Source organism: Taurulus bubalis (assembly GCF_910589615.1).
Source record: "Taurulus bubalis genome assembly, chromosome: 8".
In the NCBI taxonomy this organism is placed as follows: domain Eukaryota; kingdom Metazoa; phylum Chordata; class Actinopteri; order Perciformes; family Cottidae; genus Taurulus; species Taurulus bubalis.
The window spans coordinates 16,553,214-16,569,580 of NC_136596.1; the positions used below are offsets into that span (position 1 = coordinate 16,553,214).

Consider the following 16,367-nt stretch of genomic DNA (forward strand, 5'->3'; position numbering starts at 1 on the left):
TACTGACTAAATGTGTCCAAAAAAACATTTTATGAACACCAACAGTAACTTTTTTTTTTACATTGTCCATATGGCACATTAGTCTAAGAAAGCAGCATTCTGATTTTTTTTGTTGAAAACTACTCCATTATTCTGATAGCATCTGGTTGGTAACAGTCGCCTTTGTCCTGTTTAGCAAACAAACCCCTGCCGTGTCTGGGTTTGGTGACAGATGGCTCGCTCTGAGAGTTGTTGAGGAGTGCTTGCTTACAAAAGATATCATTTTGTGTGTGTGTGATTTTGAACACAGCATATGGTAATTAGATTGAACATTGGATATTTGTGAACTGACTTCAATGAAAAAGCAGCATTCAGTAAAAAAAAAATCTGATAGTGCAGTTTCTATTTACAGCTAGTTAGTTACAGTAGTTTGGTGATCATAATGATAGCGCAAACCAGAGATTCTGTTAAACAAATATATAAAATGGGAATAATTGTAATGCTTAACTGCAGTTGTGTGTATTATGTTAAGTAAAGTACAGTTAGCTGCATGATTGCAGACCAAACAAATGGTAGATTCAAACCCAGTCTTTAGGTGGCAGCAGTGCATCACAGTACTACACAGGACTCTGAGCTCGGAATCAGTGGGACTCATTTGTACAGTAGATGCATGAGTGCACAGTTTTACACATGCAAGGAGGCAAACACAGGCCCTCGTGTAAATGTAAACAGAAATGCAAACAGTCCTGGGAGAATCTGTTCGCCATACTGAGAGCACCTCCTCCTCTCAAGTGATAAACAGAATGCAGTAATTTAATCAAGGCTTGATTCATTCTAATTTTGTCACTTTCACAACAATTATTATTTTCACGTCCAGTCACCCGATCAATAAAGCATTGTTCCCTGAATACATGACAGGCTGCTCAGAATCCCTCTAATGTGGCTTAACGTCTATTTTGCTATTTTCAAAACACGCTCAATTTACTCTCAATTTTCGAGCCATGTGCTCATGAATAATCTACTTTACCTCTCCTCTAACAAATCTGCCAGCGATTAGTGCTGAAGACTTTGTGCACACACCTGTCGAGGGATCCCTGGGTGAAGCACATAATCTTTTTTTTCACTCTGAGGTTAATTTGTCCCTTTGCCACCATGTGGTCGCAAGAGCAAACTGTTTCTTGTCAGACAACAGTAACAGTAGGTGGCAACACACATACAGAGTTTGCCGATGAAAGCGTCTCAGCTGCAGGGCTCCTCTTTCCAGCTCTGAGGCTTAGCATTCATGCAGGTTCTTGAGGAAGTTTAGGAACATTACTATGGCACAGGGAGTGTCAATGTTGTTCATAAAGCATTGTATTTCAAGTGCCTGTAGTCATCAAAATACAATGTTCGAAACCGCTTCTTCAAAATGCCTCTGAGCCGCTGTTCTTTGTATTCTCCCTGGGGTAAAAGAAGGAAATGACCTGAAATACCGAGCATGTGTTTTTGGTCCTCTGTTAAAGCTTGAAATTCAGCTAAAAAAATGTAATCCAACAAAATATTTACCCAAAAAATGTCATAAACTCTCTTAATACTATATGTAACGAAATAACTCACAGGGATAGGTATCGAAGAGTAACGCTGAGAGTTAACAGCAAATCTTTGACCATTTTTTGTGCTGTGTGTCATTTTCTGTCCATCTAATTTTGAGCTGGATCGGTAGCAAAGAGCCAAAGAGGTAAAAAATAGGGAAGATAACGGCAGTTCCATTCCTACACCGCTTACGAGTAAATTGGCTCTTTATCAAATTTAGGCCCCATTTATCAATACAAAGAACGGTATCGAAATTACTTTGTTGGCCACAAATCGTTGGCAATAGATTGAGCCTCTCTTGAAACAAGGCCATCATTTATCTGGTTCACATTTCCTCCCGAGGTGAGAGGGAGCAGGACACAATAAGACTTTTATTTGTTCCCTGGGTGATAGATGTAACCCCCTCAAACCTCTGATTACCAGATTACTGCGAGTAAAATAAGAATCTATTAAACATTTAGACCTGTTGCCCTTTGAGATCCTCTCTATTTCTATCACACAATGCTGTCTCAGAGGAGCTGTAGGCATGGTGGGTCTCCCAACACTGAGAAGATTTACACAGCTACAAAGTATTCTGGGCTACGCAAAGATGTCTAGTTTGTCCCGGTAGGGTGATGTATAAAGGAGAAGTTCATTACCATGGATACAGAGTACTTTTAAGATGTAATAAAAGAGAACAAACACACAGAGAAAAATCGGCACACTCTGAGGTGAAAGGTGATTGAATAGCAGTGGTGAAGGTGAAAGTGGAGGCAGTGAAATTATAATAAAGTTGCAGAGCATTGTGGTTTGGTTTCCCTCAGTTCCATACAGAGAGCTGGAATTATCAGACCAGCAAGTCAGGGCCTAATATCCTTTTGTGCTGGCAGCATATTGCAAAGTGAAGATTGTGGATGGAAATAATCAGCTATTTTAAAGGTCAGAGGAAGTTACAAGCACACTCAAAGTAGACTATGACACATTCTGACTGATAAGAAAAAAACTGTCTGGTTAAGGAAGAATGAGGGGAGTTCACCTTCTCCCATTTATGCAATCATGATTGCTCAACTGTCAGTCAAATATAATCTGCACATATGCGTTCAACCACAACTAGGAAACTCTTTGCTCTGATTAACATACTTTTAGAGTAACAGAGTACTGCATTACAGTCACTGTAGCCTGATAGCATTGTAATATTCGTCTTTTAAGTATTTCAGAACAGCAATATGTTGAAATCATCATAAATTGCATCATGTTAACTTGTGTTTCTGGCCACGGGCAGAATGGATGTTCAGGTATTTACTCTCATTTGATCTCTATGTTTTGCTATTTCTGCTTTTTAGCTTACAGTCAGTTTCGAAAGCTTTTTATAAATTCCATGGAATATTTTGACATTTCCAGGAAATTTCTGCTCCCAGGTGGCACATAAAACCACACACATAACAATTCAGTTATTGTACAAACAAGATATGATGTGTTAATTAGTGAGTGGCAAGATTTAGTAACCATTGGACAAAGCCAGGCTCATTGTTTTTGTGCTAAGCTCAGCTAACTGGCAGCTGTTTATAGCTTCATAGTCAATGGACAGATACTAGAGCTGTATAATTGTATTAATCTAACTATTCACCCTTTATAAAAAAAGAACAAGGGTCGATACCGGCTTAAAATAAACACCCTTTTTGTATCATTCTATTGGTTTATTTAATTGTTTTTGTCTTGTTATAGGAAGAGGCTAACGTTGCTTTCAGTAGAGTTTAGGCAGCAAAATAAAGGACACATCATGTGGGAGTAGACTAGTGACTTACAGCACTGCGGGCTACAGGAAGGTCACCCTTTGCCATCCCTCTGGGCATCAGTCTTGAAAACAGAGTGACGGCCCCAGAGAGGCTGATAAGTAAATACAGTTTTAATGGGCTGTGAATGGCTAGTGGTAATCTGCGCAGGCGGCGAGTGGGCAAGGCGCAGAGGGCGACAGGGCATTCTGCAGCGGTTATTATTAATGCTATCATACATCAGATAGGCCAGGGGAGAACAATGAAAGGTAGTGATGAATTTGGGCCTCCTGTCTACCAACTGACTGGAGGACAAGGTACTAAGGCTGGTTAAGGTCATAGATGAAGTATACCACCCCAAAAGGAGATACAGGGGACGATTCATCATTGAGGATAGGATGGTATATTCCCCAGGGACCTACAGGACTGAAGGTCATGGGGACAATGGGAAAGTTCAAAAATACGGCCTGTCGTGTTTCTTTTCACCCAAATGGTATTCTTTGTTTCTGCATATCCCACAACATGAATAAATATACCACATTTACCAGGAATTGTTTATCAGAAAATATTTGCTCTTGCAGGAAAATTAACTTAAAAAAGTAAAATTTGACAACCGATGTCTGAAAGTGGAAATGCAGTGTCTTTGTGCGTCTGACATTTCAGTCTTGGGTCTATTTTCAAGGTATGAAAGCTTCCAGATCTTCTTCACGACATCAAAGACTTGATAGCTTTCCTCAGACATCGAAGTCGTAAACCTGTCCTTAGGTCTGCGCATCTAAACGGTGGGCGTGTCAAGACACAGTCGCTTGTGTTTGTGCCTCCTAGATTTCTCCTTAAATATTTATTACAACTGCTCTGGCTTTTTTTTTTAAACTTTCATTTTCCCCCCCAGTTTAATGTGACTTATCATCTTCAAGAGGGGGATGGATGGTGTGTGAGTTTTTACAGCAGCCAAGGAAATGGACTTACCATGTGCAGGACTGACAGGGTTTCAGCTACTTCTTTTTAATGACTTGCAGCTACACAGGCGATGTAACCCAAGCCATTCTGGCTCTGTCTGGTGCTCTCTCGGATTTCCAGCTGTTGAAGGGACCGCAGTGTAGTGTGGGCTTCAAGGGATTTGTTTGAGTGTTAGGCTATAGACGGGCTACTTTTGGACAACTACCAGCCTTTGTGTGAGTGATGTTCCAGCTCAACCATTACAGCTCGGGAAGTGACTGCTCTACATCAACACTTTTGTCCCCTCCACCTCTAATGCTTCTTGCAGCTGTAGTGGATTAGTTTCCACGATCAAATTGCACACATTTAGGAGAAAGCAAAAGCTTGGCTCCTTAAGGAGCAAATGGAATTTGAAGTCAGTTTGAAAGGATGGCTTAAATAAGGACAGATGTAGGCTGTAACTATGATTTAGTGTTTAAAGGGTTTTCAAATCTGCTCTTACCTTCAAAAACATCTTCACAACCACTAAAGGAAGTCACATTCACACACTACCTGTGTGAATGTAAGTAGTGCTCTAAGTGATTTCTTTTCTCTCTACCTTTTTATACATAACTGCTGAATAGTGTCAACGTATAGGTTGTGATGCCGCATCTTGATGTACTTTAGTCTAGCTTTTCAGCTGTGATAAACGGACTAGCAGCATGTGAGATGAGTTTTCAGTCGGGCCTGCAAGCTTTATGCATGTAACTAAAATATATCAAATTTGTGTTTTTGATGTAAGTCTGTGAGGTGTACCATAGCCAGAACATTGTACACATCATTTTAGTTTTAAAATGGTTAGGTTAGTATTTGTCGCCTTTAGTGTGTAGTTCATTTGTGATTAATAAACATGATTTTCCTTTGTCAAATTATACTTACATTAATTACATCCCAGAACAGCATGAGCTTCTTTCCTACTATCAAAGTACAAACCAACAGAATGTTAGGTCCCCGCTTACAGTGATCACAGCATGGCGGACAAGCAACGCTATGAAACAAACACTCATGAAAAGAATGATTCGACTGGTGGATGACTCATCTGATATTTCCGTATTTAGCGTTCATGGATCTTTATTTATCTTTCCTTCACAACACCATCTGGCCTGCTCAGAACAAACCTGGCTCACAGTTTAATCAATTACCAGATTACAGTAATAAACCATATTTCATTTCATTTTCCCATCTGAGGTTGTTTTAATTCTGAAAAATCACTCAGAGGTAACAATTACGTTGTGGAGTTGCATGTTTGAAAATTCTTTCAAACATGACCACTTCACTAGATAAAGTCATGGACAAATCGCTGCATCAGAGTTTGCTGATGGCAGTATGCTATTACCCATATTACATGTTTAGTGGACGATGTTACCTTATGAAAAGAGATTGTAATGTTCAGATAGTCTGCTAGAACATTTTAAAGGCCGCTATATACATTCAAGATGCATGCTGGGATAGAGCATATATATGTCTCTCATGGCCTTGAATACGAATACGTATGGAAAATAAAAAGAATGAAGAAGTAAAAATGTAACAGGGACACTAGAAACTCACTGTGGAGCACCACAGCCATGAGTGAACACACTGTAGTGACGGATCTCTCTCAGGCGAATAACATGGCAGTCAAGGTGTCATTGGTAACATGCTTTCATCAAATTGGAGATTTTATCGCTGTAAATCTCTTTAATCACTGGTTTCTAATTGGATCTTTAATGGTGCCCCACAGTGTTACGTGTCCATTGCCTTCTGTCCTCCTCCTTCACGCCTGAGCAGCTCTGTTCAGTTCACTTCGCTGCCACACGGGGTCACTAGTGCATGCCGAGTGGCGCAATCATGCAATCAATTGGACATGTTCGATATCAACTTTTTAAGTCCTTCTATTTGTCCACAGAGGGCAATGGTGTCGGTGGGAAAGTGTAAGGCATTTCGTAAGGAAGAAGATATATGACCTTAGGGGAGATGCCTTTTGGGTTTAATGAGAATGAAGTTGGTCAATAGTGATGAATACAAATACGCATGTGTATTCTCGCCACCTGTAATGAATGCTGTGCTGCTGGAGTGCCACACGCCTCTCCATGTGTGCCTGTGCGAGTTATTGTCAAGGCTCTCGGCTTCTCTCTCTCTCTCTCTCTCTCTCTCTCTCTCTCGCTCTCTCTCTCTCTCTCTCTCTCTCTCTCTCTCTCTCGACGCGCATTGGACGGCTGGCGGTGCGTAAGCTCCACTGAAACTGTAGCCTATTGCCTGTCTACATAAACATAGTAAGATGAAGGCTTGAAAGCGGACTTCAGCAGGTAATTTGAAGCACTTGGTGCCAAAGTGTAATTAGAAGTGGCAGCTGAACATTTGGCTGCAGAGCTCCGCGCGCTCTGCTGCGTGCTGCTAGAGTTGCGCTCGGGACTTGCCTGGGAGCGGATGTACGCTGACCTGTGTAGCAATTTAAACTTCTTTACTTTTATATATTATACCATACATGGTGCCGGGTGGGAACTGCTTCTGTTCGTCCCCAAGTGTTGTACTTTACGCACTGCATAGCAGCCAACTTCAAGTGCCTGGTGATGCGGAGAAAGCAGAACAGACAAACTGACCAACTGAGGACAAGGGATTGAGACGCTTTCACTGTGGCTGCTTTTGGAGAAATTTGTTTTTGGAGAATCATTGTGAAGATGTATAACAACGGACGTCTCCGCACTGGTCATTCTACCAGGCGTCTCAGCGTATTTCTCTTCTAAAAATGCTTCAAAGAGTAATGCAAAGCTGCACGCAAGTTTCTTCTCTTCAGTTCTTGAATTGTCCAGACAAAAACAACTAGATAAGACGCAAGTGAAGAGGATTTCGCTTTATTTTCCCCCACGCACTATGCTTTGTTAGCATTTGCAAATGACTGGATGAGGCATGAGACATTTTATGCCAGAAATATGATTTTTTAATTTTTACTAATGAGGCTGCAAGAAGGACTTTTTTCTTTGAATTAAGCCATTTCGGCTTCCATCTATTTTTTGGGGGGAATTCGTGTTTGCCTACACCGACTCAAGGAAACATGTTGCATATCCTTGCACTTCAGTCGGTGGTGTTACTTTTTGGAGGTAAGCACAATATCATTAAATCTGCCTTTGTTCTATTCCATTGTTTCCACTGAGGATATTGTGGTTACAAATAATATGCATCCAGACATGAAGAAGTTAAACGGAAACTGTCGCCGAGTTCAAGCCAGGTATTTGGGACAAATCCTACCTGACACATGGGGGACACACTGCTGTGTGGGTGTCAATCTGCTCTAATTCATATCTGAATATATGAGCCACACGGGGTTATTTTGCGTGGTATCTAATTAAGTTATACTCCATGACAAAAAATCAGAGTCCGTATCCGTTCAGATATGCATTATGTATTATGAAGACCCCCCCCCCCCCCCCCCCCCCCCTCTGCACCTGTACAACATACCCAGAGCAGTTCTGGCCTTAAATGACATTTATCTCATGCATATTTCAATATGACAGGGATTCTCTTGTGCAACAGAGGCATTGTGGCTGTATTACCTCTTGGTTTATCAGGTTATAACATCAAAATGCATCTCATACTCATGTCATGGAAAAAGTTACAGAGAGGTGCAGTGGTGAGATATCAAATCACAACATGACATAAGCAGTGATAATCACTGCATTCTGTGGACATATATTTTGCAGGACCTTTTCTCTATCTTTCAGATGTTTTGCTAAAACAGTGATAATGTAAGTTTTGCCAGTCATTAATTACCACAAGGAAGAGAGTGGCATTTACTTTGGTCAATTTACAGCCAGAATACACAGATCTAGGGGCCACTAGTGGTCTGGCGAATTATTCCCTTCTGTCTGTCTTGTGGCAAAAGGAGTTAACCAAAAAAGACTGTTTATAAACATCATGTCTTTATCTTTAGATTGTTTAAGTTTTTCAGCTGCAAGTATTACATGTAAAATCAACTGCAATGACAAACATCTTTCTTTCCAAGAATCACCATTTGATTATTGATGCAAAAGTCTATTGCGAATCATCAGTTATGGTCAAACTAAAATAAACATTTACATTGATTTCCATATAGAATTTAGAGGTCATGCATTTCCAGAAAGTTGATGTTAACACGCAAGCTGCATTTCACACGTCTTTTGTCCACGTACACCTTGATTATGCATCTTTCTCACCGCTCAGAGGATGACATCAGTGCTGACTCACTGACTGAAAGTGCACGGTAATGATGTTTTGCCATATGCAAAGGCCTAGTAACCATACACAGTATGATCCTAATTGAGCATTGTGTGTCATAAAGCTGCAGGACACAGATTCTCACTGTGAAAAGTGATGGGAATTGATAACACACTCCAGGAAATGAGAGGATCAAATCCATGCTAGAAAAATGCCTGCACAGCATAATGAAGCCGTAATTAGGGAGTGAAACCTTCTGGTATTCTGGTGTGACTGTGACTATACACTTTATTTGGAAAAGCACACTTTTTATCAGCACAGAGACCTGAAATATTGCCTCAATGTCATCGTGATAAAGTGAAGATAAAAGGTCTAACGGTATTTTTTTCTGTTTTCAGAGAACTGGCCTTATTTAATATATTTTAGAAGTATGTCCTCTCTATTGATTGCACCCGCTAGGGGTGTTCCAGTGAGACACCTCGCTGGGATTCCTGAGTGGAATATCCAATCTTCCCTCCCGTCGTCTTATCCTTGAGCTTAACATGATCCAAAAGGGGATAAAGCAAGGATAGCCTTCAGTCTACATCTTTAAGTACTAAGCACCATGCCTTCTCTTGTTCCTACTATATGCCTGTCCTCATGCGTCTATATCCCCAACAAAGGATTGGTCTTTTCCTGTATTATATATTTTTTTGGAACACCAACATTTTACCGACCCAGCAGAGGTTCTTTCTCAGTGGCAAGTTTTTATCTGTAATTGTCCTCTGAAAGATCCACTGCTGTGGTCCTGCGCCCCTGCACCGTGGCACACATCCAGCTCCTCTTCTCCTGCCCCTGGCATTATCTTAAGCCTTGCAACTCATGTCCTTGAGCCAGCAAGGACCAAGAAATGAGAAAGAGGGTTGACATAGGCTACTGCAGGTGCAGAAAATGGTTTGTTTTCACTAGGAAAAGAAAAATCTGACATAAATCAATGGACTTTTAAAAGTCATCTGTATGACATGTTGGGTTTAAAATCTCGACGGTCTTGATGTCTTTGTTAGCATACTGTCACGTTTGTATTTCTTTCTTTTACGTTGTATTACATCAAATTGGCATTAAACTAACAGATGTTTTTTTTGTTGAATTAAAGATAACCACAAGGCCTAATTTCATCAACATTCTGGTGGACATTTTCATCCTGACTTTACTCCTTGCCGTAGTGTTTTACAGCAATATATGTAAATATTAATAAAGAAGATAAATAAAGATGATTGCCGGAAATCTCATCGAAAACCACTAATCCTAAATTCAGTTTCAAATCATAAACAGATTAGCGATTATTTTTGTATAAGAAGCATTTTATCATTAAGGTGTAAATTAGTATTAAGACTTAAGACCTGTAATATAATTGTTCTTGTTTGTTGGCATTAGCTCGGTAATGGTGTTTGTTTACAGATGAAAAGAGGTAATCCCTGGCTTGGTGGTATTGTTCTCAAGGCTATCTCACAGCTACGCTTTGAGCACACTGTGCTGCACTTTTTTGATTTGTGAGGGAGGACACTGATAAAAAGAGGCAGATTTTTCCCTTTTCTCAAATTCAATTTTGCTGTAGCTTGGGTGTTTCCCGCAGTACTCTTCATGGTAGGAGAAAAGAAAGGAGAATCACAAGCAGCACAGCCTAAGCAGGGTTTGGACTTCTCTGCCGTGTGATTACCAACCATCACAAACGTTTTACGCCAATGGTTTGTGTGTCAAATTGAGCACCTTTGTTTGTTTAATGACCGTAAACACACTGAGTAGGTGGACTCACAAGTAAATCTCATGTATTGCTCTTTTACACTCATAATACTTAGTGTGTCTGTGGGAGGCATACATTGTAGCTTTCCAATCACTGAGTTTTTTTGCCCCCATAAATTCATATATCATCAGTGTAATGTCCTATAATATTCCCACAAAGCACATCTGCCTTGCGTTAATTGCCTCTTTATAACTGCCCATGATCTCACATTCAATTTAATCAAGTTTCGTGATTAGGGAAGGTGAATGGAGGAAATCTGTGTAAAAGCTTTAAACAACTCCTGATGAGAGAAAGCACAAACACTGCAATGCTGATGCACTGTTTGTGCTTTCTCTCATAGTTGTGTCTGAACAGAGGACTTCCTCCTCATAAATCTGTCGGGGCGTTCACAGCCAGACTGTACGCTTCAGTCGTGCTGCGTCGACTAGATGTGGTGCAAAACACCAGAGAACACTAGTTTGTGTCAGACTGCAAGCTGTCTCAAACTCATACTTTAATGTAACTTCACTCTTGAGCATGAACTCAAGCTATGCTTGAAAATTCAATTTAGAATTGCTAGATATCAGATTTAGAACTTCTAATTTAAAACATTTGTTTGACATGATTGTCTTGTGCGGTCAGTATGCTAACAGGCTCACAATAAAAATGGCACCATGCTGATGTTTAGCAGGCAGTGCTCGCCTTGTTCATCATCTAAGTTTAGCATGTGTTTGTATGCTTATATTAACCAACTAACATTAAACCCAAAGAACAACTGAGGCTGGTGTTGTGACATTAGGTTTGCATATATTTGGTCATACACCAACAAGTTGCACAAATCAATGTTTTGACCTGATGGTGGCGCTAGTTGAAAAGACATGGGACCGTCAACATTTTTAGGATTCATTGTCTGGGCGCCACAAATAATGCGCACCAAATTAAAGCCAATAAAAGTTTTGAGACCGTCAACATTTTAATTGTCAACCTCCTTGTTGGACTCGAGGAAAAGTCAGAGGACCAACAAAGCCCGTAGGATCCTCTGGGGACCATGACTGTCTGCATAAAACGTCATTGTACTCCATTCAATAGTTTTCTTGATATTTAACTCAAAATCTAAAATGTCAACTTCATTGTGGCGCAAGAGGAAAAGTCCGTCATTAGGAGCCACCATGACAACATTTGTTCCCGGACCAAAGCCCCATGCTATCCTGAGAGCCCTACCGCTAGCATGGCTTAATATCTTACTGAGAAGTCACTAAAGAGATCACATTTAAGTACGATTTTAAGGGTATTCTTAACTGAATACCAATGACAAGATATTGTTTAAAATGTTATCCCTAACACTCAACAGCTTAGTGTAAAATACTCTGGTTTGTCATGGTTTCAACAGTGTTTTGAAATGTGATGCTTTATTTCTTGCAAATAATGTCCCTATATCTTTACTGTGCATGTTGTTTTTTTTCTGCATGAAAGAGAGAGAAAATACATGTGCACTGTTTATTGTAATGTAAAAGCTATTGAATCATAAGATATTAGAAAGAAAAACATTAAAGTAATGAAAGGATTATGTATTTCCTTCTTCAATACAGTAATAAAATGCCATTAGCCTGGGAGCTTTCTCTGAATAAATAAATACATTCTAGGACAGTATCCCACAATATTAGATATTGATGTAATATATTCTGCATCAAGGCTTACAGTAAACAATATGAATAAACCCAATAACTTAATTTCCTCGTACTGTAATTTTTGGGCTTCAGTGCAAGCACAAATGTGAATTTATGCTAAATTAAATAAAATACTATGTAATTAATATTACATATAAAATCACACTGTTTGTAAAAAATATTTGGTACAAGGCATACTGAGACATATTTTCTATTTTTACAGCCAATTATAGCATTGCTTTTTTCATGTGCTGTTTCTAGCAGAGTCTTGCTTCCTTCCTGTCACCGGAGATGCATCCATAACTCGATTGGTTATGCATTTTTTATTTGAATAAGGTGGCTGGACAATAGGCTGTCACTACCTCTGAGAGAGAGGAGCACTTGGTTGTGTGCAGAGCTGTCACTGTCTATCAGAGGCATCAGAGCTTAATGCATTAGAGGCAATGATCTGACAGGTACATATTGTCAAGGCCCATTGACTTCTTTGTGGTGTGGCTGATTGATTGTTGAGATTATGTTAAAATGGGAGGGGTGCACCTCTCTGTGACTCAGAGTTGTGTGCTCATGCAATAATGCCGAACAGCAGTCTTAAAAACTATCATTGCATCTACATTTTAACCCATGAACAGTCCATTCTGTTTGTGAATAATCACTATTGTCTGCTGCTGCTGGAACAAGGCTGGAGAGTTGGTTGTGCCCTCTCATCTGTGAAAGCAAAACATTGTGCAGTTGCATGAGGAATGGATTATGGTAGATGGAAAGGTGCCTTTGACACAGCACATTTCATCATTTGAAACAAACACCATTATCAGAAAATGAAACTATTTTGGGAATAAGAATAAATCACTGTATGGAATAAACATATATATTGTCAGTTAAACAGCTCTGGGCTTTTACATCAGCAGGGCATGACATACTTATATAGAGATAGATAGATAGTAATTTTATTTATCCAGCAAAGGGACATTTTTTTCCCTACAGAAGCATTTATAGATACCTGGAAATAAAAATGTCAGTTTGACTGAGCCTGTTTGACAAAATATCAATATCTGAATTATCTTATACATGCTTAGCTTGTAGTTTAGGTATCAATAGTGGTGTCTAACAGCTGCTTTATCAGTATTAATTAACATTTATGTTATAATATTGGTTTGCAGGGACAAAGTATCACCAATATGCATAAACAGAGCAACAAAGCACTTTCACTGTGGTAATAGAAAGAGGTTAATTCATGGATATATTTACTTAAATTAAAACTTGTATTCATGTAAAAATGTAATTTCAGTCATGAACATCACACATAGTCCTCATCACTACTGTATATATAACAATGTTACATGCTGAGATAAAGAGTTCCATATGATTTAGTTTGACTGCTGCATTGCAGTAATCCTCATGAGAACCTGACCGATAAGTCGTGTGGGCCAACATATTGGACGATATTAGGTTATCGAGACTTATTGGTTTAGTGTATATATAGGTCATAAAAGAAAAAGAAAAGTCCGGCCATGGTGGAAGAGGCGAGCTTTGTTTATAGCTTGCGAGGTACTGTGGCGCAGGCCTCTACAGATGCCGCGCGAGCTACGCGCATGTACAAACGCATTTATGCTCAACGCGTTGTTCGTTGCATAATTCTCCAAAGCACCAGAGAGCAAACAAACTAAATATTGTGTGAAGAAGCAAGAAGTCAACATGTTACTGGCAGAATGTCATAAACTAACTCGTCAATGCCAGGGAGAAATTAACTGTAAACCTAAAACTGAGCTGAGCTAGCGGCTAGCAGCCAATGATGCTAAAAGCACCGTTGACGTTTCGAGCAGGTTTTTGTTTGTCACTTGTGCAAAGGATTTCTGCTGCCTCAAGATAGCAATGCGCCAACAATGCGCCTAAAGACACCTCATTTTAACACACAGGCACACAGATATATGCAGGGCTCTCAAGTGTCACGCATTGAGCGTGACTGTCACGCATTTCGGTCTTAAGTCACGCCCTCCCGCCACACATCGTATTTCTCACGCTGAAAAAAAACTCTAGGCTATTTAATGTGCCGCAGCGCGCAAACATGACCTGGTCGCGCTGCCCTCACCATGGAGGAATCAAGCACATCTCCCCCGAATCTCCTGCCAATCAATAAAAAGAAATGGGCTACACGAATAGCCAATCAGAAAAACGTATCTGTTGTATCTGGGTGAAATGTAATCCCGGCCGCGCCTCCTTCACAACCCCCCCCCCATCCCCCCCGGCCGCGCCACCGTCCGGGGGGGAGAGAGAGAGAGAGAGAGAGAGAGAGAGAGAGAGAGATGTCACTCTTACCTGTCTTAAAAACTTGAGAGCCCTGTATATGACACAATGTGAGCGCTGGTCATGGTAATGACAACTGCATCAGAACTAGCAATGACAGTTTGCTTTGCGGTGTGTGCCGCTTTGTGATATGGCCTAATATGGCAAACTTGCTAGAAATCAGTAACCTCACGGAGCAATATTAGCATTCATTAGAAGTCATATTTCAGGACAGCAAATGTCGAACACTCACTCTCCTTTTAACTGTTTTGCTCTCCACAAACTCCTGAGGGAAATGTCTTGCTCTTTACCTGCTAAATGCTCCACTATGTTCATTAGCCAGTTGTTAACTTTGTTTGTCTGCAGTTTTGTGCTTGACAAGTTGCGAACACTGGGTTTATCCTTGAAAACAGCTGCATTCGACTGCAAACACAGTTGATGAGATTAAATTAGTGAAAAATGCTCTGAGGGGAGCCAAGTCAGTTGGGTTTATCGCCATTAAAGATCTCTTGCTGTGTTCACACTAAAAGCTTTGCGAATATTCAAATTTCCGCGTCATTCGCGCCGCCCGGTGGAAATTCGCGTTGTTCGCCACCATTCGTATCTAATTTACTCGTTCGAAAAATGTGCAGAGCTTTTGGTGTGAACGCAGCATTAGAGACAGTTCTTATCCATTGTTAGTATAAAAATATTGAGTGGTGCAGCTTTAATGACCAAATTTAAGGGATCCCTATAGAAAATGTTTGCTTATGTTGTGTGTTTATAAAGACAATAGAAATCATTCACTGGCAAACTTCAATGCAAATATACAATGCATACAGTGTGGTGTTTTATTATACACAGGCATTTATAAATATGCATTCAAGTTTGACCAACTGACAAACTAATTTTCAAATGCCGGGTGTTGATTATGGGATGTGATGAATATTTGCAGCCTTGATTTTTAAAGCCGATATCTAACATAAATACATTTACAGAACAATCATGTGTTCATTCATTACAACTCTGTTAAATGTAAATGACCTGAAGTACGCTCTGACCATTGGCTACATGGTACTTGGTGTAATTGGAATGCCAGTGTATGTCTGCGTCCCCAATCGGTCTTGACACAATCACTGGTTCCCAATCAGTGTGAAAGTAATACCACCTCCGAGTGCAATCAGTGTACAAGTTAGTCAGCAGTGGCTCTAACTTAATGAACTCCCTTGAGGGAACTCACTGAGTCAGCGTGACTATGTTTATAGACAAAGAGCACAAAAGTCCTCTTACGCACATTCACTTTCTGGATCTAAAAAGCATTGCCCTTATGTAGTCTTCTATATGTGTAGCAAGGATTTCACACTGTCATTTTGCCCTGGGCTGGCTGTCTAGCAGCCTGCAGTCCTCAGTTTTTGGCAGCTTGGAGCATCGATGCTTCTTTGTTTCTCTCATCCTGGGGGAGAGTGAGCTGATGACGAGGGAGAATTAGATTTGCTCAGTCACAACATTGACAGTGTGGCAATAGTCAGTCATTGGCCCTGTGGGGCTCATGGTGTCGCACAGGCCAGGAGGAGAAGCCCTGGCAGTGAGCGAATCCGGCCGCAACTTGTTCTGAATCACTATCTGTTCCTCCAGATTCTCTTCTTAACCCTCGAGGCCTCTAATTTCACACAAATTGAAAAAAGCCACACCACGCTGAGACAGAATGACCCCAATGATAATGATGGGTTGAATTCAAATTGGGAAATACAATGTATGTTAATGCAACACTGAATGGTGTCTTTGCCACCTGCTCAGGACTACAATTTGGACCAGTATATTAGATCATATTCATTTTTTTTCATACTAGTATCATGGCTTTATGGATGACAATGTTGGTCGGCCTGTTTCTCTATTACCACTTTGGCCCAGACTGAAATATGTGTACAGACATTAATGATGCCCAGAGGGTGAATCCTAATGACCAGTAATCTTATTGATTCTGCTTATTGGTTCGGTTCCTTAACTCTTCCTTATACTCTTGTTTTTATTTTTTTTATTATTATTGTGAGAAAAGAAGACAATTAATTAAGAAAAGAATCAACATTGCTTTATTCTTCTTCTATATAAAGAAATTGTCTTTCTTGAGCAGCACTATAAGAAGTTCCAACATCTTTAAAATACATTCGCAGCTAAACAATTAGCTAAATTATTAGTTTTAATTTATGGACCTATTCTTATTAGCAAACTCCG

The 16,367-nt window shown here is 40.1% G+C and overlaps 1 protein-coding gene across 1 annotated transcript in view; it reads left to right on the forward strand.

The window, feature by feature from the left end:
• Positions 1-7,311: 7,311 nt before the first annotated feature.
• LOC306740530 (transmembrane protein 132C) overlaps positions 7,312-16,367 on the forward strand; it is a gene marked incomplete at both ends in the record, with an annotated part of 127,356 nt that continues 118,300 nt past the window's right edge. Inside the window, one exon of the mRNA XM_079222713.1 lies at positions 7,312-7,357. Within this exon, the coding sequence (XP_079078839.1) occupies positions 7,312-7,357 (46 nt within the window). The remainder of the gene's footprint in view (positions 7,358-16,367) is intronic.